We start from the raw sequence: 25,918 nt of genomic DNA, 5'->3' as shown, positions 1-25,918 counted from the left end.
AACACAGACGTTGAAAAGACGACTAAAAAAAGTCACATTAAAGACGTCCTTTTAAAGCCGTTATTTCAACGTTGAAATCACGTACCTAAATGTCGTTCAATCAGCGTTTTATTAAGGTTGAAAACGAAAGTTGAAAAGACGTCCAAACACAGACGTTGAAAAGACGACTAAAAAAAGTCACATTAAAGACGTCCTTTTAAAGCTGTTATTTCAACGTTGAAATCACGTACCTAAATGTCGTTCAATCAGCGTTTTTTTATGGTTTAAAATGAAAGTTGAAAAGACAACTAACAAAGTCACATTAAAGATGTCCTTTTAAAGCCATTATTTCAACATTGAAATCACGTACTAAATGTCATTCAATAAACACTGAATTAAAGTTGAAAAGACATCCAAACATAAACTTTGAAAAGACGAGTAATCAATCAATCAATCAATCAAATTTTATTTATATAGCGCTTTTCACAACAAAAAGTCGTCACAAAGCAGCTTTACAGAGATCCGGGTCCAAGCCTCCTATGAGCAAGCCAGGGGCAACAGTGGCAAGGAAAAACTCCCTCAGCACACGAGGAAGAAACCTTGGAAGGAACCAAGACTCATACGGGGAACCCATCCTCCTCGGGTCGACACCGGAGACACAACAGAGAACAGAAGTAAAAGTGAAATGACCGATGAAGGGGTTATAGTAATATAAATGTAGTATATTAGTGATGATGGAGAAGCAGAAATGAAAATGGTGAGGATGATGATATTAGTGATGTATGAGTCTGATGAAGGAGGAGGTGATCAGGGATTCAGTGTGAGTTAAAATTAGGTGCAGAGTTAATCTGAAATAAAACAGCATGGCCAAGCATGATAGTGTAGATGAGACAAGGACAGGATATTGTACAGGACACAGGGGCTGGATCAGGGCAACACCTGGAGAGCAGCAGGACATCTCAAAGCATGAGAGAGAGACAGGAGAAAGAAAGCCAGACAAAGGGAACAAATATAAATACAGAGGTTAGTAGGTTCATGGTAAAGAACGGGGAAATTTGTCCTGCGAAAAAAGCTTCCACTGGTCAGGCAAGAGAACCCAGCGACAGACAGCGTGTTGGCGGTTACTACACAGCTAACTAAGAATGCTGTAGCTATGGTGATATGACAGGGTTAACACAGAACAGTGATAATATGAAAACCAGCCCGAACACCAATATAGAAGGAGTAACCTGAAGGTGAGTGATTAACCAAAAGCTTGTTTAAAAAGGTAGGTTTTTAATCTAGATTTAAAGATTGAGAGTGTGTCTGAGCCCCGAACAGTAACCGGAAGGCTATTCCAGAGTTGAGGAGCTTTGTGAGAAAAGGCTCTTCCTCCTGCTGTGTTTTTCTTAATGCGAGGAACAAAGAGTAGATGGGCATCCTGTGAACGAAGTGTACGTGACGGGCGATAAGGTATGAGAAGTTCAGTAAGATACTGCGGGCCTAAACCATTTAGAGATTTATAAGCTAAGAGGAGTATTTTATAGTCAATGCGAAATTTTACAGGTAGCCAGTGTAGGGACGAGAGAACTGGGGTGATATGTTCGAATTTTCTAGCTCTAGTGAGCACCCTGGCTGCTGCATTTTGAACTAACTGAAGCTTGTGTAACGCTTTGCACGAGCTCCCTGCCAGGAGCGCATTGCAGTAGTCTAGACGTGAAGTTATAAAAGCATGCACTAGTTTCTCTGCATCTTTTAATGATAAAATATGCCGAATTTTGGCAATATTGCGTAGGTGGAAGAAGGCGGTTTTGACTGTATTGGATATGTGGGTATCAAATGTGAGAGTCGAATCAAAGGCTACCCCTAAGTTTTTAATGATGGCATTGTGTTTTACTGTTGAATTATCAATAGCAGCATTTCTGAGTGAATGTATCTGAGTATCTTTACCTAGTAACAAGACCTCAGTTTTATCAGAATTTAACATGAGAAAGTTTTGCATCATCCAGTCTTTAATTTCAGTTAGACATTCTGTTATTTTACGTAGACAAGCAACATCATTGGGTTTGGCTGATATATACAGTTGTGTGTCATCAGCATAACAGTGGAATTGAATCCCATGCTTACGGATTAGTCGACCCAGTGGCAGCATGTAGAGTGTGAACAATACAGGGCCGAGCACTGATCCTTGTGGAACACCATATTTAACTAAAGTATGATTAGAGGATTTATTATTCAGATAAACAAATTGGTAACGATCGGATAAATAAGATCTGAACCAAGAGAGGGCAGATCCTTTTATTCCTACCAGATTTTCCAGCCTATCAAGAAGCATCACATGATCTATGGTATCAAATGCTGCACTAAGGTCAAGCAGCACCAGAATAGATATATAGCCCTTATCATGTGAAAGGAGTAAGTCATTAGTTACTCTTGTTAGAGCCGTTTCTGTGCTGTGATTTGGTCTAAATCCAGACTGAAAAATGTCATGAATGTCATTGTTTTGTAGATAAGAGCACAACTGCTGTGACACGACTTTTTCTAGAATCTTAGCAATAAAAGGGAGGTTTGAAATTGGCCTGTAGTTTGCGAGTACGAGAGGGTCAAGATTGGGTTTTTTAATAATTGGTTTGATTACCGCTAGTTTCAGAGGTTTTGGTACATATCCAATGTTGAGGGATGAGTTTATTATTGTGAGCAATGGTCTAATGACTTTAGGTAAAATTTGTTTAAATAATTGTGTTGGTACAGGATCCAGTAAGCATGTAGTTGATTTAGATGAGCTAATTAAACTAAGCAAGTCATTTTCATCGACAGAATTCAAGTAGTCTAAGTGCACCTCAGAGCTGGCGGGGGGTTCATCTACGGGAGCCGATGTGACTTTAGACTGATTTTGGATTTTGAGGTGAATGCAATCAATTTTATCATTAAAAAACATCATAAAGTCATTGCTACAGAAATCAGAGGGAACAATGGGGTTGATTTCCTTTTTGTTTCCAATTAGATTTGATACAGTGCTAAAAAGGAATCTAGGGTTGTCTTTGTTGTTTTCTATAAGGGAAGAGATGTACTGTGATTTGGCTTTAGATAAGGCATGTTTGTAGTCGGTGAGGCTGTGCTGCCATGCAATTCGGAAACATTCTAGTTTTGTGTGTCTCCATTTACGTTCATGGTTACGGGCAGCCAGTTTTAATGCACGCGTGCTGTCACTGTACCATGGAGCAAGCCTTTTCTCTCTAAATTGTTTGGTCTTGACTGGTGCAACACTATCTAGGTTTGTACACAATAAGTGTTGTAGGTTGTTTGTAATGAGCTCAAGGTCATTTGGGTGAGTTGGAGAAGAAATGGTGGTAAGGTCTGGAAGGTTGTTGATAAAATCACTAACTGTTGAGGATGTTATAGTGCGCTTTCTAATATAGCGTGGTTGTGGACAAATATCAAAGTTTAACGCTATTTCATATGTGATTAGATGGTGATCAGAGATGGTCTCATGTAGCGAGAGATTGGATAGATTCTTTATCTCAATGCCCCGTGTTAACACTAGGTCCAATGTGTGTTTGCATTGATGAGTGGGCCCAGTAACATTCTGAGTGAACCCTAGCGCATCCAAAATTGATTCAAATGCAATTTTAAGTGGATCATGGTCCTTCTCAAAGTGAATATTGAAATCACCAACAATTAAGGCCTTTTCTGATACGATAGCTACACTTGAGAGAAAATCAGCAAATTCACAAAGAAATTCTGTATAAGGGCCAGGAGGACGATAGATTGTGATGAGCATAAATGAGTGCTGCCTTTTTGATGCAGTGACTTTAAGAGTAAGTACTTCAAAGGATTTAGTATCATAACTAGATTTTTGTGTTGTGTCAATGGTAGGGTCATAGATTGTGGCTACACCACCACCACGACCAGATGTTCGTGGGCAACTGTAATAGCTGAAGCCAGGGGGAGTGGACTCATTTAGGGCAATGTATTCATTGGCTTTAGCCCATGTTTCGCAGAGACATAATGCATTGAGTTTGTTATCAGTAATAATATCACAGACAGTGAGTGCTTTGGATGTTAGAGATCGTATATTTAAAAGCCCTAATTTAATGCTGGAAGTGCTGAAATATTGCGTTCGCTGCAGTGCCTTGGTGTTAATTCTAATTAGGTTGTTAAAACTGATTTTTGGGCGTTTGTGATAACAAGCTTTGCGGGGAACAGACACAGTCTCAATGCTGAAAAATTTATTAGCGTTAATCAGAGTGGGTGATATGGACATGCTACTCATCATACTAGCAGTAGAGAGATGGTCAGGAAGAACATTAGGAATTTTAATATTACTTACCTGCTCGCTATCCATTCCACCTACCTGACTGATGTGACTGGGAATGACCAGTCAGTTCCGGCGCAGAACCACCTCAATGTTCTCAGAGAGAACTGCGGATCCTAGACGGCTCGGATGAAGCCCATCCCGACGATACAGGGCCGGACGCTCACGAAAGCACTCCCAGTTGTCGACGTAGTCCACGCCGACAGTGCCGCACCAATCCAGGAGCCAGGAGTGGAGCCCGAAGAGCCTGCTAAACGCCTCGCATCCTCGACGGTAGGTGGGCAGGGGGCCAGAGACGATGATCCTAGCATCCGTCTTCTTCCGAGCGGTATCCAGAAGCGAACGGTAGTGCTCCTTCAGGACCTCGCTGCGGCGGGCGGAGATGTCGTTTGTTCCCACGTGGAGAACGACGGTGCCGAAGTCCTCGCGCTGCCGAAGCGCCGACGGAAGCCGCCTGGCGACGTCCAGGACACGTGCGCCTGGGAGACAAGACACGGTTGCATTACTCTTTATCCCCGGCACTTTTAAATGTCTAACTATTGAGTCACCAATAATAAGAACACCGTCCTGTTTAGTCTTCGGCGCTGGAGCAGGTGAAGGCCAGGAGCTGAGCACCTCAAACCGGTTGGCAGAAGTGAAGACTGGCTGCGGTGGAGGGGGGGACGGCCTCGGCTTCCCACGCCCACGCTGGCGCTCCCATCCCGGTGCAGGCGTGTAGATGGGTACCCCCGCAAACCGCCGCGGCAGAGGAGCCGGAGAGGCGACGGCCACGTAGGAGGCGTCGCGGGCTGCCTCGAGTCTCGTCTTCTCCCGCTGGAGCTCCGTCTGCTTCTCCAAGAGACGGCGACCGAGCTGCTCGAGCTCCGCGCCGAGCTCAGAAAGGGCTCGTTCCTCGGCAGGTGCCATGAAGAGAAAAAAATAAACAATGAGAAATAATATGTACGAAAAAAAATGAAGTTAAGAAGCACGGTGGGTTAGGAATGATGAAGACAGCACACTAGGATAAGCAATGCCAAAGAATATGCAATAGAGATTGTAAATAAACGTCTAGAGGACTAAAACAACGACAAACGGCAAACAATTTCAAATCAAGCACGCGAGTAGTCAGCCGGAAGTGACGTACCTGTGACGTTCCCCGAACCGTAACAGAGTCACATTACAAATGTACTTTCAAAGTACAGTAGGTTCCATTAAGAATTTAATGGTTCAGACTGGTGTCTACATCTAATAGTTTTCATCATGTAACCCATTAGCACTTAATAAAGCTCCTAATAGTTTATCCATTATTTCTTTTAATAGTTTCTATTATGTAACACTTCTATTAGTATTTAATTGTACCTTTCAGTTCACAATCCCGGTTGGAAAAAACATTACACCCATAGGTAAAAGCAAAAAAATTTTGTAATTAGCCCAAAATATGTGACTCAAACATGGCATACATGTATAAATGTATAAAAAAAAAAAAAAAATATATATATATATATATATATATATATATATATATAATGAAAATATAAAAAAAATTCAATTACACATGTAAATGAAACAAAAATTTGCATACTAAGAAAATGAAGTACAGATTTGAACAAAGTACAAAGTATAGAGTGTACAAAAGCTTGTCACTGGGGCTGTACCTCTTTTAGGTACAATACAGTACCTTTCAGTGTTCTTTTATGTAATCATGTTTTTGTACTAGTTAATTTACTTGGAACCATAAGGGGCTAAAATGTATGATTACCATTAGCTTTATATATACCACCCCACTGACAAACCATTTTGTACCCTGTGGTGACTAAAGTGTACCAGAATTATTAACACAAATATTCATAATGGGTGGCACGGTGGCGCAGCAGTTAGTGTCGCAGTCACACAGCTCCAAGGACCTGGAAGTTGTGGGTTCGATTCCTGCTCCAATTTTGAAGTCGTGATACATACAGGTGTTTGTGAAGAAGGCCTCATCTACTGCACTATGACAGCAAACCTCAACTCAGCTTTCACCACACTCTGGCTTCCTCTGGAAACACCAGTTTCCCAGTCCTGATCTTTCAGCTGAATTATCAGATATAATGTTGTAGGTTCACCCTACAGAAAAACAGAAATAGACTTGGCATGACACACTAAGACATAATACTGACTTTCTGTTGACTGTGACTATTTTAGTTGGTGTGGCAACAGTTTACTTTATCATACTTAATGAGGGGGTCAGAGTTGTAAGTCAAGAAAAAACAAGTCAACAAGTCAATGCCTATACATCATGAAGAAAAATGCTTAAATAATGATCCCATACCTATTAACTATTAATTTATATTGGTGCCCCCCTCTGGAGTTTGGTGTTTTCTTACTGTGTCTGCATGGGTTTCCTCTGTGTGCTCCTGGTTTCCTCCCATGATCCAAACACACATTGGCAGGTGGATTGGCTACTCAAAAGTGTCCATTGTGTGAGTGCGTGAGTGAATGTGTGGGTGTGTGGTGCCCTGTGAAGGACTAGTGCCCTGTCTAGGGTGTGTTCCCACCTTGCGCAGTGTGATTCCAGGTAGTATGTAAATATTTTGTACCCACCACAACCTTGAACTGGACAAGCAGACAATGAATGAATACATGAATGAATGAAAGCACACAAGCCACATTGATGCAATAATTGTTAAATTATTATTTAGGTCAAATGTTTAAATCAAACCTGTAAGCTTTGAAGTCCTATCTCATCTCAACGTCAGTGTGGCGATGTGTATTTTAGGGAGTACAGCTGTAAATCCATTGCTGAACTGGTGAATTTTGTTCACTGTTAGAGTATGGATTCCATCAACCTCATCAGACAACTGTAAAAACAAAGCAGAACACAATAGATGAAAGCTTTATTATAATAATCCAATAAATTATATCAATAAAGACAATAGTGTAGCGCAAATAAGATAGAATAAGGAAACGATATTAGACAAATATTAATATAGTAGAATATTAATAATGGTCTTACAGTAAAATAACAAATATAAATCTAGTATTATATTATAGTACTATATTATAAATATTATAATAATATTATAGGGCGGCATGGTGGCGCAGCAGGTAGTGTCGCAGTCACACAGCTCCAGGGGCCTGGAGGTTGTGGGTTCGATGTGAGGAGTTGGTGTGTTCTCCCCGTGTCTGCGTGGATTTCCTCCGGGTGACTGTCTGTGAGGTGTGTTCTCCCCGTGTCTGTGTGGGTTTCCTCCGGGTGCTCCGGTTTCCTCCCACAGTCCAAAAACACACGTTGGCAGGTGGATTGGCGACTCAAAATTGTCCGTAGGTGTGAGTGTGTGCGTGAATGTGTGTATGTGTCTGTGTTGCCCTGTGAAGGACTGGCGCCCCCTCCAGGGTGTATTCCCGCCTTGCGCCCATTGATTCCAGGTAGGCTCTGGACCCACCGCGACCCTGAATTGGATTTGTGGTTATAGATAATGAATGAATGAATGAATGAATAATATTATACATATTATATATAATATTTTCAGAATTATAAAAGATACAATAATACTTATATGATGTTGGTTCACTTGCTACCAGCACTGGGCATTTGGTGACAATGCTGTTGATGCATCTGTTGACTTCCTTGCCTGATAAAATTACTGAAACCTTCAGATCTCTGCAACATTGAAAAGTGGCACATTTTCTAGCTTTTGCTTGAGTGAAATATGCAAGGTGTGCTGGAGGATGGACAGTATTGACTCAAAACATGTATGCTTTCATTAATAATCAGATCACAGCTTATACGTTTTAAAATATTATTACTAATTCTACAATATAATAAAATACATACTTGCATTAGTGTTCCCCACAACATTTATATTTCACAGTTAAACCTTTGGGAACATGAACATACTCCAAGTTATTTGGATACCTGAGTGGGAAAAAAATTGTCAGTCTAACAAAATATTGTATCATATGCAAATGTTTTGGTGCACCTAATAAAATTATATGCATTGATTTACTAAGTAAAAGTAATAACAGAGTACAATACATCAATATTTTACACACAACTTCAGATAAAAGTACCGTTCATCTGATGATTTTCACATATTTGGAAAAGCACAAATGTGGCCTGCGCAAATGTTATTGTATGATTTTACTTTCCAGCCCAACACTTTTGATATTTGGTTAACATTGGACGTCCATTGACGTTATCAATTGGTCCCAAAATAACTAACCTGTTTTCAACGCATTTCGGACGTCCATTGACGTTATCAATTGGTCCCGAAATAACTAACCTGTTTTCAACGCATTTCGGACGTCCATTGAAGTTGTCAATCAGTCCCAAAATAACGGACCTGTATTCAACGCATTTCGGACGTCCATTGACGTTGTCAATTGGTCCCGAAATAACAGACTCGTTTTCAATGCATTTCGGACGTCCATTGACGTTATCAATTGGTCCCGAAATAACTGACCTGTTTTCAACGCATTTCGGACGTCCATTGACGTTGTCAATTAGTCCCGAAATAACGGACTAGTTTTCAACGCATTTCGGACGTCCATTGACGTTATCAATTGGTTCCAAAATAACTGACTTGTTTTGAACGCATTTCGGACGTCCATTGACGTTATCAATTGGTCCCGAAATGACGGACTTGTTTTCAGCACATTTCGGACGTCCATTGACGTTGTCGATTGGTCCTGAAATAACAGACTTGTTTTCAATTAATTTTGGACGTCCACTGACGTTTAAAATATGTCCTTGACGGACCGACTACTTTTAGACCTTTTTTGAACGTCCAGGGACGTTCCTTGTTTACTGGGTTATTACCATCAGCTTCGACGAGTACCCTTATCTTATCCAGAATAATAAATGGTCCAGGACTGCCAATGGCATGGACCAACAGTGCCCCCGAGTGGACATTTGCGAAATCACTTTTCGCCCTCTCTCACTCTAAACATCATATCGGACGCATCCCAGCTAGCAAAATTGTATCGGCCCACACTCGAGCCGAATCACGCACGCCGGAACAAAAACACTCGGCCCGATGCCGGCACGTGGAGTCGGCATTGTCTCGGCCGTGACGTACGGCCGTAGAGTGGGCCGATAATTCTGGCCCAAGTCTGGGAAACTCTCGGCGCAGAATCGGCCGAGTGTTGTGGCTGAGGCGCGGCTCAAATGACTCGGCCCTAGTCCGGCAAGCCATAACTAAATCGCGATAACTGGACCACGGCCGAGTTTGAGCCAGAAGCACGCCATTAGTGCCAGACTCGGCCCAGATCTGGCTCATTATCGGTTGTAATAGTTCACACACACACACCCCTCCCTTCCCTCAGAAAACGGTACAATCAGGTTCATGGTGAAATAACTGCTTTATTAAATAACTTTTACACTCAGGAAAAAAGGTACATTATTGGTCACTAAAGGTACAAGTGTTTAAAAGTCCAGTTTTGTTCCTTAAAGGTACATTGCGTTCTCTTCTCCGGAGGGAGACATACATGTTTGTAGTATTTCATTATGGAAATGTCATATAACAAAAAATAACAAATAATAAAACAAATAATAAAAGTCCTGGAGATGAAACGGTGTATGAAATCAACACATTTTAAAATCTACAATTATAATATAATCATGTTTCCTAATTAAATGTACAAATATGTACAATTGAGGGTACCACCACAATGACAACATATCAGACAATGTAATATTAGTAAGTGTGCTTTTCATACAACCTTGAAACAGTGTAAACATACAGCAATTTCAATGTATACAAACAGTACATAAAATCAATAAATAGAAAATACATTTGTAATTGGCATTGAAATTTGAAATTGGCAGTGTCATGATTTCCTAAATCCAATTAACATTCAAAAACTGTTTTTCAAAAGAACAATTGGTTTTACACCCTAAGAACTGCCATTTAAATTCAGACTTTTCTTTTAAAATATACTATGCTAAGGCCATATAACAAATCGCTTAAAGTTCTCCAGTAGGTTTGGAAAAGTAAAAAAAAAAAAAAAAAAAAAAAAAAAAAGGCAGAAAGGTACTTTAAAACAGTTTGAGTTTCCTCAAATGTGTGGAAGTATACATTTGACACTTATTCATGGCACACATCAGTTTGATCAACAGTTTGCAAGCCTCTGCTGTGTTGTCACACTTTGTCAATACCTCACTGCCCTCAGGAATGATGGAAATATCAGCTGTATCCTCATCTCTGGCAGCCTGGAAAAGGGATCTTCAGGACGTGCAGTGAAGTGAAAGAACGCTCAAATGTAATCACCTCAGTTGTACTCCTTGTTGAATTCCAGCTCTATAATTAAACATATAGAGATTATGTACATGTTCTGTTCTTTTCAATATATTTTCTATAAAAATATTTAATGAAAAACTGTGAACTGCTTATGCATGCAGATTCATTAACTACAGAACTTCAAATGTAAAAGATTATCAGGTTATAGTACAAACGATTATACAAACGATTATGCTACAACCAATACTAAAGATCTCATCTAAACTTGAATTAACCTCCTATCTGCTTTTCTCCCTGCCACCTGCATTTTTCACTGCCCCACTAGTTTTCTTACTGCAGTCCATCTTTACATAATTACATTAAGAAAATTAATTAGTTCATGTTCATAGTTAATTTTGAAAAAATTAACTAACTTCACAGCTCCAAAAATAAACTACTTCACATGTAGTTTATACTACTACACGTATAGCAGTTTATAGAATAACGTACGTAACATTAACGATGTTAACTACATTTGGGCGATACCAAAATACATATGTATCCGAAAATATAAGGTTAAATTGAAATACTTACGGGATGAAGCTGCTCGCGCGCCGCGGTCACAGAAAAGAGCGCGAAACTTCATCGTCTTCTTCTTCTGTGTTTTTACAGCGGTTCGCTTCTGCCACCTTCCGTTTTCTCATTCAGAGTTCATTCATTTTAAAGCTGCCATCTTCAAAAACTTAAATAACAATTTCCTCCCTTCAGCACCGCACTGTCTCCTTATTAACCATATTTATCATAATCATTTCTGTCATTCATGTCCCAATCATTACATCAATATTCTAAAATAGTACAGAACAGAGCTTACCTATAACTGTATGGCATTTAACAAGTTAAAATAATATTTCTATTTATTTAACACTTATTACATCATTTTCCAGATAGTTACCAGTATTTTCTTTCATTTTTAAATGTGGGCCACATACAATTAATACGCAGTATTTAATAAAATGACCTGATCGGTGTAGTGTGCTAACTGCAATGGCAATCGCCTCGCAAGCCGACAGTGCCAACGTGCAACCGGACTTGGGCCATATACAGGGTGCCGCATTCATGCCGAGACGGCAGCCAGCCGACAGTGCCAACGGGCAGCCGGAACTGGGCCACATGCAGGGTGCCACATTCACGCCGAGCCTCATCTAGCCGATAGTGCCAACGTGCAGCCAGAATTGGGCCAGATGCGGTGTGCCGCATTCACGCCGAGACGGCAGCCAGCCGACAGTGCCGAGCCTGAGCCGGAATCGGCCCAGATCTACCTTGCTAGCTGGGATATGTGCCAAACATGTTTTATTTCTAAACATGTTTTATGCAATGTGTTATTAATGTTATCCTCTGTTATTCTCAGGTGATTGTCTACTAACTAACCGAGTGATGTGAATTACTGTTTCAATCACGAAGAAAAATCCCTGTCTCAATTTAGAAAGATGAATTAATTTCTGACATCTGGAATAGTTGGTAATGTACGATATATATATATATATATATATATATATATATATATATATATATATATATATATATATATATATTTGATAAAAATAATCCAGTACACTCATTATGCTATATTCAAGTATGTATGAAGTATATTTTATTCATTATTCGTATTCGCCAGAAAAAAATTGTGATCTCTCTCTCTCCTCTCTGAAACGTGAAGAAAGTCACGTGAACCTCAGACCCAGGAACCAATCAGAGAACGAGACCTCCCAAATGGGCGTGACCGCGCCACCTATGAAAAAGGGAGTCGTGTTCCTGCTTTTTTTTTCTTCTTGAACTCTCTTGTAATTCCTTGCACGCTTCACATTTTCGCTCTTCACGTTTTCTCTTGTACTTTTCTTCTCGTCTACGCTGACAAGCCGACTCTTTAAAGACTCTTAAAAGAAAAGGACCTTCATGCAACTTACAGGGGATGCCTTGTGTCAGTTAGCATTGCAATACAGAAACTAAAAGAGTAAACGTCGATTAATTTTCAGTAATCTTTTCTTTTTTTGTGTGTTCGTGTTTGCAGCCCAATCCAAGTTTAATTTTACGACTGATCAAAGCAGGTGAAACTTATTTTGGCCAGAATAAGGACCACCGTTGAAATCATAAAAAAGTATTAGCTAATTAATTCGTAAAACTTTCCCTAACTTTCCCCAACTAACCAGCCTAACTTGAGCTGTAACAAGTCAAACACTGGAAGAACAGAGCGAAAATCTGCTGGACCCATCGGCTAGGTGATCATAACGGAAAAAGAGAAAAAAGTAAGCTAAATTCCTCATCTTCAGAGCTGATATCGGACTAAATCTCTTGATAAAAGTATACCCTAATTAAATAATTTAGCAACACATCCTTCACAAGTCATATAGCCTAGCCAAGTATTAAATTCGAACTGGTTTCACCTGCGTTGATTCCATGAGATTTTAATGATTGTGCTATGTTTATCAACCTATTATCTTTCCTTTTAATAAAGTGTTTCCATTATTTGAAATAATACAGTGTGTGGAGTTTGTTCCTTAAGAGTCTGAAAATCCTGAGAACTCATTCCCTAGCGTTGACAGTATTTCAATCTTTAATAAATGATTATTTTTGCCATTTAATTCACTACTAATAATAATAATTATTATTATAAGTGATAATTACCATTAAACATAACCAACTCAAATACTGTTACTCCGCTACAATTGTTTCCGGTCATTATGACATCATCAGTGTTCCGTCGGTCTGCTGCCTGGCCCACAGGCCAGCTATTGCTCCCGGTCATTGTGACATCATAAGTGTTGCGTAGGCCTGCTGCCTTGCCCACAGGCCAGGTATTGCTCCGGGTCATTGTGACATCGTCAGTGTTACATCGACCTGCTGCCTGGCCCACAGGCCAGCTATTGCTCCGGGACATTGTGACATCGTCAGTGTTCCGTCGGTCTGCTGCCTGGCTCACAGGCCAGCTATTGCTCCCGGTCATTGTGACATCATAAGTGTTCCGTAGGCCTACTGCCTTGCCCACAGACCAGCCATTGCTCCGGGTCATTGTGACATCGTCAGTGTTACATCGGCCTGCTGCTTGGCCCACAAGCCAGCTATTGCTCCACTAAACAAATTGTGAATAAAAACTGAATACAATGATGTGGAGGTGCCAACATCTAATATTATATTCAGAATAGAACACAAATCAGAGATCAAAAGTTTAAACTGAGAGAATGTATAATTTTAAGGAAAAAATGTGTTGTTTCAAAATTTCATGGCATCAACAAATCCCCAAAAAGTTGGGACAAGGCCATTTTTTACCACTGTGTGGCATCCCCCTTCTTCTTATAACACTCAACAGAGATCTGGGGACAGAGGAGACCAGTTTCTCAAGTTTAGAAATAGGAATGCTCTCCCATTCATGTCTAATACAGGCCTCTAATTGTTCAATCGCCTTGGGTCTTCTTTGTCGCACCTTCCTCTTTATGATGCGCCAAATGTTCTCTATAGGTGAAAGATCTGGACTGCAGGCTGGCCATTTCTGTACCCAGATCCTTCCCCTACGTAGCCATGATGTTGTGATTGCTGCAGAATGTGGTCTGGCATTATCTTGTTGAAAAATGCAGGGTCTTCCCTAAAAGAGGAAGACGTCTAGATGGGAGCATATGTTGTTCTAGAACCTGAACATAGTTCTCTGCATTACTGGTGCCTTTCCAGACATGCAAGCTGCCCATGCCACAAGCACTCATGCAACCCCATACCATCAGTGATGCAGGCTTCTGAACGGAGCGTTGATAACAACTTGGGTTATCCTTGTCCTCTCTGGTCCGGATGACATGGCGTCCCAGTGTTCCATAAAGAACTTCAAATCATGACTCATCTGACCACAGAACAGTCTTCCATTTTGCCACACTCCATTTTAAAAGACCCCTGGCCCAGTGCAAACGTCTGAGCTTGTGGAGCTTGTTTAGAAATGGCTTCCTCTTTGCACTGTAGAGTTTCAGCTGGCAACGGCGGATGGCACGGTGGATTGTGTTCACTGACAATGCTTTCTGGAAATATTCCTGAGCCCATTCTGTTATTTCCTTGACAGTGGCTTTCCTGTTTGAGGTGCAGTGACGTTTAAGGGCCTGGAGAACACGAGCATCCAGTAGAGTTTTACGGCCTTGACCCTTACGCACAGCAATTGTTCCAGATTCTCTGAATCTTTTGATGATGTTATGCACGGTTGATGGTGATAACTTAAAAGTCTTTGGTATTTTACGCTGGGTAACACCATTCTGGTATTGCTGCACTATCTTTCTGCGCAACAATGGTGGAATTGGTGATCCTCTTACCATCTTGGCTTCAGAGAGACACTGACACTCTGAAAAGCTCTTTTTATACCCAATCATGTTGTCAATTGACCTAATTGGTGTTAATTGGTCTTCCAGCTGTTCGTTATATGCTCAATTTCCTTTTTCCAGCCACTTATTGCTATTTGTCCCAACTTTTTTGGAATTTGCTGACACTGTGAATTTTTGAATCAACATATTTTTCCTTTAAAATGTTACATTTACTCAGATTAAACTTTTGATCTGTGATCTATGTTCTATTACGAATAAAATATTGACATTTGCCATCTCCACATCATTGCATTCAGTGTGTGGGTGTCCTCTGTGTGCTCCGGTTTCCTCCCACAGTCCAGAAACACATGTTGATAGGTGGATTGGTGACCCACGTGTCCATAGGTGTGAGTGTGTGAGTGAATGTGTGATTGTGTGTTGCCATGTGAAGGACTGGCACCTCCTCCAGGGTGTATTCCCGCCTTGTGCCCAATGATTCCAGGTAGACTCTGGACCCACTGCGACCCTGAACTGGATAAGCAGTTACAGATAATGAATGAATTAATGAATGTTCAATAAACTGACGTTTTTTATCATAATAGTGTGTGTACATTGTACATTGTACAGTGTTTATGTTATCATTAAGCATAAAGGCCTATTAAAATACTGGGGGTGTATAAAAAAACAGACAATTAAATCGTTAATCACAATTACTTGTATGACAAATAATCGTCAGTTAAAATTTAATGATCGTGACAGCCCTAGTCCAGACACAGACACTGTCCTATAAGGACCTGGGCCAGTAACTGATAAACTAAGAGCTTTTTAATTGTTAACAGAGTGTTTTTGTTTTAATTACTCTTCTAGTCAATTCATAGACTAATCACATGTGTTTCTGCATATCACACATTAGGCTACTCAGCCAATCAGATCTGCTCATTATGATGAGCGCTATGACTCAATTGAGTGACACACAGACACCGCTGTCCTGGAGCCAGTGAAAATAGCCCAGTGAAAAAGCTTTTTTGGGACACTTTCAGGATGACAGTGTTGTGTGAGGTAAATCCAGCCAGAAATCTTTAAAATAAGGGTACGATTACGGGTTGAAATTCTCATGACGCTGAACATGGATTCCCGTCCATCAGCATTAAAAGCCAGTCAGCTTGCTGTTAACGGATAAAGTCCTGCCCTCCAGCAATAAGAATTAATCCGATTGCTGGTTATGTAAAGCAGTAAGTCAACAGCAAATACTAAAGTCAAAAGGGACTTTATTTACATATGCATTTTTTTTCAAAATCATTGTTTTATTTGTGCGGCACGGTGGCGCAGCAGGTAGTGTCGCAGCCACACAGCTCCAGGGGCCTGGAAGTTGTGGGTTCGATTCCTGCTCCGGGTGACTGTCTGTGAGGAATTGGTGTGTTCTCCCCGTGTGGGTTTCCTCCGGATGCTCCAGTTTCCTCCCACAGTCCAAAAACACACGTTGCAGGTGGATTGGCGACTCAAAAGTGAGTGTGTGAGTGAATGTGTGTCTGTGTTGCCCTGTGAAGGACTGGCGCCCCCTCCAGAGTGTATTCCCGCCTTGCGCCCAATGATTCCAGGTAGGCTCTGGACCCACTGCGACCCTGAATTGGATAAGCGGTTACAGATAATGAATGTTTTATTTGTAAATGTTATTTGAGGTGACAAAAGGACGTTTTATTTAAAGTATTTGTTATTTATAATATTTTAAAATCTTGCTGAAATATATTGAAATGTAACTGAAAGTGTAATTCTGTTTGAAGTTGTTAACTGCATAAAATGTTGCCATAACTACAAGGATACATCAATATGCAGGATATGGAACTTATCATCATGCACCTGTGTTTATCCCTAAATTCTGTGCTCCTCATGTCCTCATAAATATGTTCTCCTAAATGCTGCAGTTCATCCTAGAATTGTTAAACCTGTGGGAGGTTTGGATATGGATGGGTTTTTATGTCAGTCTCAGTTCAGTGATGATTAAAACTGCACATAAGCTTTACTCAACATGATAAAGTCAGCAGAAGCTTCTTGCTCCATTTAACTCCAGCTCACATTTTCACAGGGTGAGGATGTTTCTGAAGCATTTAACACATCACTTTAATTTACCAGCTGAAAGTTAAAGGAGTGCACAACATAAGCCACAACCCAGTCTGTATGGAGCAGAGACAAAGGTCTACACTGTCCCCTGGTGGAGTATAGAGTTCAGACAAGTCACAGAGTTTTAATGTGGGTCATTCTCAGCGCTGTAGTGACATTGACATGGTGGTGTGTTAATGTGTGTTGTGTTGGTACGAGTGGATCAGACACAGTAGCATTGCTGGAGTTTTTAAAATCCTCACTGTCACTGCTGGACTGAGAATAATCCACCAACCAAAAAGAGAACAGCTTCCTGTGGGCCGTGTCCTCTGTCTAGTGATGAAGGACTAGTGGATGAACAACACAAACTTTGCAGAGACAGCTACTGTTACTCACTTTACATCTATAAGGTGGACCAACGAGGTAGGAGTGTCTAACAGAGTGGACAGTGAATGGACACAGGGTTTAAAATAATATTATCCTTAATTTAAGCTTATGATTTAAATTTTTTCATGTATGTGTTGTGTTTGTGTGTGTATTCCTACAAAATAATAAACAACATTCTTACAGTGATGTGTCCAGGTTGCTCAGGCATTTCTACTGAACTCTTCCCTGCCCTTGGCCAGATGTTTGATGTTTGATTGATGTTTCCCTGACAGCTCCAGAGCACAGAATAGGTATTAAAGTTTTTAAAGTAACTGAAACTTGTTATGCTGTAAATTTTCTAAAGTAACTGAAACTTGTTGTGTTGTAAAGTTTCTAAAGTAACTGAAACTTGTGCTGTAAAGTTTCTAAAGTAACTGAAACTTGTTGTGCTGTAAAGTTTCTAAAGTAACTGAAACTTGTGCTGTAAAGTTTCTAAAGTAACTGAAACTTGTTGTGTTGTAAAGTTTCTAAAGTAATTGAAACTTGTTGTGCTGTAAAGTTTCTAAAGTAACTGAAACTTGTTGTGTTGTAAAGTTTCTAAAGTAACTGAAACTTGTTGTGCTGTAAAGTTTCTAAAGTAACTGAAACTTGTGCTGTAAAGTTTCTAAAGTAACTGAAACTTGTTGTGCTGTAAAGTTTCTAAAGTAACTGAAACTTGTGCTGTAAAGTTTCTAAAGTAACTGAAACTTGTTGTGTTATAAAGTTTCTAAAGTAATTGAAACTTGTGCTGTAAAGTTTCTAAAGTAACTGAAACTTGTTGTGTTGTAAAGTTTCTAAAGTAACTGAAACTTGTTGTGCTGTAAAGTTTCTAAAGTAACTGAAACTTGTGCTGTAAAGTTTCTAAAGTAACTGAAACTTGTTGTGTTGTAAAGTTTCTAAAGTAACTGAAACTTGTGCTGTGAAGTTTCTAAAGTAACTGAAACTTGTTGTGCTGTAAAGTTTCTAAAGTAACTGAAACTTGTTGTGCTGTAAAGTTTCTAAAGTAACTGAAACTTGTGCTGTAAAGTTTCTAAAGTAACTGAAACTTGTTGTGTTGTACGTTTCAAAAGTAACTGAAACTTGTTTTATTGTACGTATCAAAAGTAACTGAAACGGGGGTAGGTTTCTGTGTGGTGAATACATACAATTGTTTGACCGTGAAGCAGCCTGATTGGTGGAAGCACTGAGATAGTTTTTTATTTTATTTTATTTCTTCCTTTCTATTACACTGAATAAAAGTCTTAGAATGGAGGAATTAGTCATACATTTCTAAACATGGTTCAAAGGAACTGTTTAATGGGATTGAGAATATTGTGGACGAACCCTATAAGTGGGCAATTTCCCAATTCAAAAACGATCCTAAAATGCCCAAGAATAAGAAAAAGAAAATTGCAAATGCTCTTTATGCCATCTTTGCCTCATATAAACTAACCAGGAAAAGGTTAAAGGAAGCAGAGACACAGAGAGATGCACTTGAGATGGAAAATACAGTGATACACTCAAATTAGTGAAAACATAATGTCTATGAAAAATTACCAAGCAGGGGAGACAATTCTGAAGGAGGAAATAGTCAGACTAAAACAAGAAATCTCTAATTATAAGATGGACAATAACAGACTTGTATAATCTGTGGAAAGGTTATCAAGCGATCTACAGCAGACTAGATCAGCATGTCAGTTTATGTTAAAAAATATGTCTGCCCAATTAGCTGAAGGACTAGATAGTGAGGGAACAATAGATTCCAAAACACCATTGGATCAAATCAGAAATCAAACACATTTTCAGAACATGTATGAAACAAACCCAAATTGGAAGGAAGCTTCTCTTCCACAAAACAGCCATGATCACTACTCTAATCGTACTACAAGGTTTCCTATGTCACCACTGCTTTCTTCCACCACGGTTCCCCCCCTCGGAGAGGAAGAAAGTAGTGCTGTCACAACTACTACTGTCCGTGCTCTGAATCCCACTGTACTGGAATCATTAATCAAAAATGTGGGAAAATTTGATCCAGTAAAACACGATCCCCTAAATTTCTTAGACAAATTGGAACAGCACGCTGACATTCATAGGTTAACAGATGCAGATGCTTGTGTTGTCTTGATTATGTGTCTTCCCTCTACTCTAGGCCGAGCTCTTTCAGATAAAGTTAAAAATAAAAAGGCTAACCAGGCAGAAAGAAAACAGGCATTGTTTTAGAAGCAAGAGTCATTAACTGGGAAAAAATCACAGAGGTTACCATGCAAAAAGGGGAGCATCCTGTCGCATTCTCAGAGAGACTCATGGATGCATTCTTAACCTACAGCGATATTGTGGACATTACTACACAAGACCAGAGATTTAAATCTGCTCTGATTGCACAAAGTGATGGTTTCACCCGTGCCGCCATTGCAATGCATGTGACCTATATGTCTACCTATGATGAGATCATTACTAAAATGACTCAGTTTTACAATAGTAGTAGCGGTAATAAAAAATCCATCCCCATAGCAGCCATCAATGGTAAACTTTCCCATCAGAATACAGCTCAAAGAAATGTTTCCTGGAAGAATGAAGGTCAGATAGCTAGAACGGCTGATGAGAGACCACCACCTTATAATCCTAATGCAATCTTAGTGTGTTATTCTTGTGATAAAGAGGGACATATTGCTAGAGAATGCAAATCTACTTTGAGGCATGGATCTCCAAAGATGTTCCCAAACTCCAAGGTGCATAAATAGCTCAGGGAATTGCAAAAAGCAATGAAGACACTGAGCACAGAGAACAGTGAATTACGGGCTGCTCTAGGTGAATTGCAAGCAGCAATAGAGAAACTGAGCATAGACAACTGTGAATTACAGGCTGCTCTAGGAAGAGCAGACTGTAAATCTCTGCATGGTTCTGCATAGGAATCACAGGACTCTGTGATACCTGTAGTACTTATGCCATGAAACAGTATTGTAAGCCAATTTTAAATGTTATTGGAGGTCAGTGCAATGATTGGCTATTGAAGATATTAAACACATAAAATAAAAATGATGCATTTGTGAAATCCGTAATAACCATTCATTAGTGGTTTTGTGTTCACCATCTTTTCCGATGCAAGATGAAACAGGTCGGCCCATTTGACATTGTTGTGTATTCACACCACAATATGAATATTGGTGTTTGTTTGTGCTGCCATTTGGCACAAACCCCCCACTGACAGGTCTGACACTCAGCAGCTAAAGCTGTGTGATAAGGAGGGGAGGGACAAGGTGTGCAGGCAGCTTTCATACAAAAATATAAACATTTGTGCTTCACATCATTATTTAGTGCTACAACTAATATTAGGGAAAACATGAGTGACTCTAAAGAAGGGCTTTGAGCAGAACCACAATATTTAGAATGTGGGGATCAAACTCAAAGTGAAGACTCCCTATTCCCCCACAAAGCGGTTAGCGCTTCCTCACTTCTCTTAGAGTCTAGAACTCTCATGGTTAGGTAGGGACAGTAGTAGCACTATTTAATATGTGAAAGTCCACAGTTATTTTAATAACAGATGCCATCAAAACAGGATAGTGCTGTTGCTTTGTTTATGCATTTCAAGCTATGGAAGCTATGGTGGATAAAGAGATGCCAGCAGATACTCTACTCAGCAACCTGAAACCAACTGAAATACAGATGACGACGGAAGATGCAACACTTAAAGCATTCATCTCTCCTACTGTCTTAAATGAAATTAACTCAAATGAAAACAAAAAGTGCTATCAAAAAGGGAGAGATATTAGGATGTATATATTTTTTTTATTTCTTTTATATACTTTCCTTTCACATTCCAAATTTACAACCTTTCATTAACTGATCAAGCTGACAAAGCTGAGGTTGGTGTTTAATGTGTAATGTTGTGGTGTGTGTGTGTGTGGTTAGTTTTCACATTCCAACTTCCTCAAACACTTCATTTTGGCAGTTCCACTGAATGTGATGTTTGTTGAATGAGACTCCAAGAAATCTTGTTAATGTTTGTTTTTTTACTTGTTATTTTCTCATTCTCTTCTTCCTTGTAGAGGAACTGTTATGATAGTTTACTATTAGAGCAAGTATGTACCAGTGTGTTTTGAGGCACTTCTCCAATGATGGGTAAGACTTCTCAAGCCAGTGAGGGGCAACCTAAGGCAGGAGGGTGTCGACCACTGGGTATCACTCAGAAAATTTATGTATAGTAAGTAGTTGATGTGATGCTTCAAAAGCATCAAAGGGGGGAACTGTAAGAAATTACAGCATGGACCCAAATGTGACTGGCTTGACTTGCTGCAATCAACAATATTAATATCATAATAAATGTTCCAAACCAGTGTGTCTTCCTAGAGATAGGTTGACCATTTGGCATATTTAGTATATAAACAGGCAAAGCAGGAAGAGCCACAACAGCTCTCACTGTGGGACCAGAAGACCTAATCAATATCAAGGGAGGTTTATTACTGAGTAATCAACAACCACCACAGACAAAGTGAACTAGTCTAAACATGAAGGTGATAGAACTCAATACACATTAAGTGCCTCACAGATGACAGGGTTCCATGTGTATTGTGGTCCTTAGGAGTAGCTGAGATGGAAGGCGGTATTGTCAAACTATATAAGCTGTGTTTTTCTATTACTCAATGTTCAGTCTAGCTCCGCTGAATCCATGGTACATCTTTGTATCTTGCAACTGCTTGCTGTAATAAAGGTTTTCCATTTTTCATCAATTTTTGAGAGACGTCCCATTTTTTCCTACAGAACCAAATGTCAAACATCAGCTGACGTCTTAGGATGTAGGAGAGGGATTGGTGGACATGGTCAGAGAGGAAATTTCAGTTAAAGGGACAATCTTTCTAGCATTTATATAATCTCTCTGAGGTTACATATGTAGTTTTATACAAGAGCAATCGGCACGGGCGGTTTGTTCCTTAGGGCAATGGTGCAACGCAGCACCAAAAGGGAAAGGAAAGATTTTTTTTTTCTTTCATTCTACTTCATTAAAAACCCATGGCTCTGTATTAACCAAGCTCTGACAGACAGTTTGTCTTGTCTCATTAAGTTTTGTTTTGTACAGTCCCTCTTCTTTTTTTGAGCAGTTTTAAGATGGTGGAAGATTGCCCCACACACGTCTCATAGACTCTCATGATAAGGCTCTAAGCTGCAGAGCCTTCAGTACATTCTCAGTGGGTTCAGAGAAGGCTCGCCCCAATATACCTTCATAATTACACAAGGTGAGGTGTGTTCCCTACATTGCTCACTATGTAGTGAATTATATAGGGAATAGGGCACTGATTAATTTTGAGCACAAACCTGTACAGATGCCCGGAGACACCAGAGCCATGTACAGAGAACAGCTAATGATCTGGACAGTACGACTTCCATGAACTTCACAATACTCTTTATTCTGGAACTTCTGCACCTAAAATAAAATATCTGAAGACTGAAGAGAAAAAATATATAGAATTCTATAGTAGTGAAAATGCTGGTCTTCAAAATATCTGTGAGGGCAACTCAATTGCAATTTATTTGTTTATGACCACAGTTGATTGTTGATTAGCTATAGAGGCAAAGTAACTTTATTTAGAAGACCTTTATAATGAACTCCTGGATAAAGCTCTCCACAAATACAGTACAGTATGTAGATAAAGAGAAAGCTTTATGAATCTAGTGGTTACTGATACTATTTTTATATGAGGTGACCACAGAAATAAAACTCACAGCGAGCCATCAACAGAGTTGCCTACTTCGAGGTAAGTTTCCCCTACTCTGTCATTCTTTACTTTCCTTTGTTTTTCCACACCTCTGCTCACTCACTCAGACCTGAGGGTGAATATAGATCAGTGAGAACCCCAGCATGATTCTAGGGCGTGAATCCCGTTTCACCCCTTGCCCATACCACTTACATGTTTTCTAGAGGTGGGGGCCTCAGTTCTTGTTGGGATAGAGGGGTGGGGTGAAGTGTGAGCACTTCAAACTGAGATTCAGATTGTTCTAGGAAGCAGGACTGTTCCAAAAACCAGGACACTTTTAACAGGCTACAGTGGAAAAAACTTGTGAAATGCCTCATCATTTTTTCCCACACATGTGCTATCAGAATTGTTATGGACTTCTTCAGAGAACGAAAAAAAAGAAAGGGATTTTCAGAGCCTGCTATAAGAGTTTAAGGACTGGCATTTCAGCGCTGTGCGAGGAGTAACAGTGAGTGGGAGTATTGGCAGCAGACAGCGGAGACACACAGAACCAGACCAGAGGATCGTGTGGATGGCAACACTGACATGAGTACAGTTAGAGACGGACAATGGTTGCAGATTGAAGCTAGACCCAAATGCCGTGCTTTGTATAGTTTTGTAGGCTCATCTTCAACTCCTGGTACCACAGCCGATCCAGCAAATTCAGTTGCTAAACCTAACACTGCTGCGCAGAGACCACAGCCCAGAACCAGACTAGAATATCGATCTTACTAACATCAGCTGAAAAATGAATTTGAACCACTGCATGACCTTTGCGAGAATAACAAACACAGTGAACACAACACAGAAAGTGCCAGAAGTGTCAGCCGGACACAACACCCTAACAAACTTACAGCAGACGCCCTGATCAGATAGCTCTTTTAAAAATCAGATCTCTCACAAACAAATCACACTTAGTTAATGATTTTATTACAGCACATGGACTGGATTTTATACTTTTAACAGAGACTTGGCTAAATGAATCTTAATGGAGTTGGCTCCTCCAAACTTGCTGTCTTTTATTTTAACTGACTTTGTACTGAGATGCTGTCTTATATTTCTACTGACATTGACCATTTTGTTATTGCTGGTGACTTTAACATACATACTGACAATCTTAAGAACTGTTTTGCCAAGGAACTACATGACATATTGGACTCTTTTGGTCTTTCACAACATGTTACAGGGAGTACACATTGTCACGGTCACACACTGGATGTCATAATCTCAAAGAGTCTCAACATAAAGGTCACTGTGGAGGATGTCACATTGTCAGATCACTAAAGTCATCACTGATGTAACTACACAATGTAAACAATCTGACTCTGTTGATGATATGCTGAATAGCTTTAATTAAAAAATCGTCAGTGTTATGGATGAGACTGTGCCAGTTATAGTGAAGGCTATGTCATGCCAACAGAAAGCACCATGGAGAAACACTTCTGTTGTTCAAATCCAAAAGAGGGAACATCGCAAGGCAGAATGCAGATGACGTAAAATGAGTCTTCATATTCACAAAGAAATCTACAAAGATAGGCTACGTGAATACAACATGACAATATGCAAAACACAAAAATCGTATTTCTCTAGCATCATCAACAACATTTACAACAGCAAAATCAAGCGCTTAGTACATCCATAATCCAACAATGTGTCTGCACCCTCTCCATCACTTCATAAAGACACCTTAGTTAAAAGCCATCCATTTGTAGTCTTGACACACGACCAACCAAATTTGTGTGTCTCACACTATAGCACCAGGATAACTCCACATTGTAAACACCTCTTATGTCGGGGGTCTTTCTGAGCTCTCTAAAAACTGCAGTTGTAAAGCCTCTTCTAAAAAAGAAAAATTTAGATCTTCTGTCTTTAGGAATGAGTCAGTTAGTCTTGCCTCAGGTGAAAACTAAATATGAAGAAGCAGTGTTTAGCTACTATGCCGCTCTTAAATGGAACTAGCTGACTGAAAATATAAGAAGAGCCTGACTTTAGGCACTTTTAAATCAAGACTTAAAACATTCTTGTTTGAGCAGGCTTACAGCTCAGTTTAAAATACTCTGCACTTTTTATTCTGTAATGGCTCTTTACTTCTTTTCTTTTATTGTATTTTAAGTTGTCTGAAGCATTTTTATCATGTTTTCTTTTACTCCTTTTATTGCACTATTTTAATTGTTTTAATGGACTTTTATGATTTGTATTCTTGCTTTTAATTTAACTGTTTTCTTTTCTGTAAAGCACTTTGAATTGCTCTTGTATGAAAGGTGCTCTATAAATAAACTTGAACTTGCCTTGGCATGCCTTGCCTTTAATTCAGAACAAGCAGAAGCAGCACTAGTAGTAGCAGATGTTTCTGCAGTTAGCTGTAAATTTCCAGTTCCATCTTAAATATTGAAGCAATTACATATTAGAGCCTGAAGATACTGCAACATTTAAGGTGGATCTAAAAGGTTTGAACAAAAAATCTGCAGAATAAGAATCTGAGTTCAGCTCATGCATGGCATTTCTCATGCTGAGGAATGATTAACTTTGCTGTAGAGAAATTATTCCTACTCTGCGCTCCTACAGCTGTCTTGAATTAGCTGTATCAGAACCCCCAACCCCCCACCCCCCCTTAAGCGCTGCTCTTTTTCTGTTCTGATTACGTATCATGATCTTGAAGGGTCTTTCCGTTTTGTAGGGGAGAGTTTAACCACTACACCCTGTAAATCAGCTACAAGGGGCAAGAGGACCCTCCAAAACAAGGGGGAGGGGCGAAATTAACCCTAGGTTGGTTGAAGACATGAGAGTGGTTCTAAATCAGTGTCCTGTGTGGTTCTGGGTGGTGTTATCTGTGGTCATTAGCTGTAGTCTGCTGGTGAATGGATGAGTTTGCTCTGAGTTCAAATTTCCAGCATCAGGTCAAAACATAATGATAAATTACACTCAGATAAA

At 39.8% G+C, this 25,918-nt stretch overlaps 1 protein-coding gene across 1 annotated transcript; it reads right to left on the bottom strand.

Annotated features, from left to right (window-relative positions):
- Positions 1-446: 446 nt before the first annotated feature.
- LOC136677592 (uncharacterized) lies at positions 447-5,329 on the bottom strand. Its single transcript, XM_066655154.1, has 2 exons — positions 4,837-5,329; positions 447-4,752 (listed from the first exon to the last, which is right to left on the bottom strand). Exons 1-2 carry the CDS (start codon positions 5,177-5,179, stop codon positions 4,340-4,342), a joined length of 756 nt encoding a protein of 251 aa, XP_066511251.1. The 5' UTR covers positions 5,180-5,329; the 3' UTR covers positions 447-4,339.
- Positions 5,330-25,918: the final 20,589 nt, after the last annotated feature.

The sequence above is a fragment of the Hoplias malabaricus genome, chromosome Y (assembly GCF_029633855.1).
Source record: "Hoplias malabaricus isolate fHopMal1 chromosome Y, fHopMal1.hap1, whole genome shotgun sequence".
Taxonomy (NCBI): domain Eukaryota; kingdom Metazoa; phylum Chordata; class Actinopteri; order Characiformes; family Erythrinidae; genus Hoplias; species Hoplias malabaricus.
The sequence above is the reverse complement of the archived record's forward strand: the minus strand, read 5'-3'. Positions and strand labels throughout refer to the sequence as shown.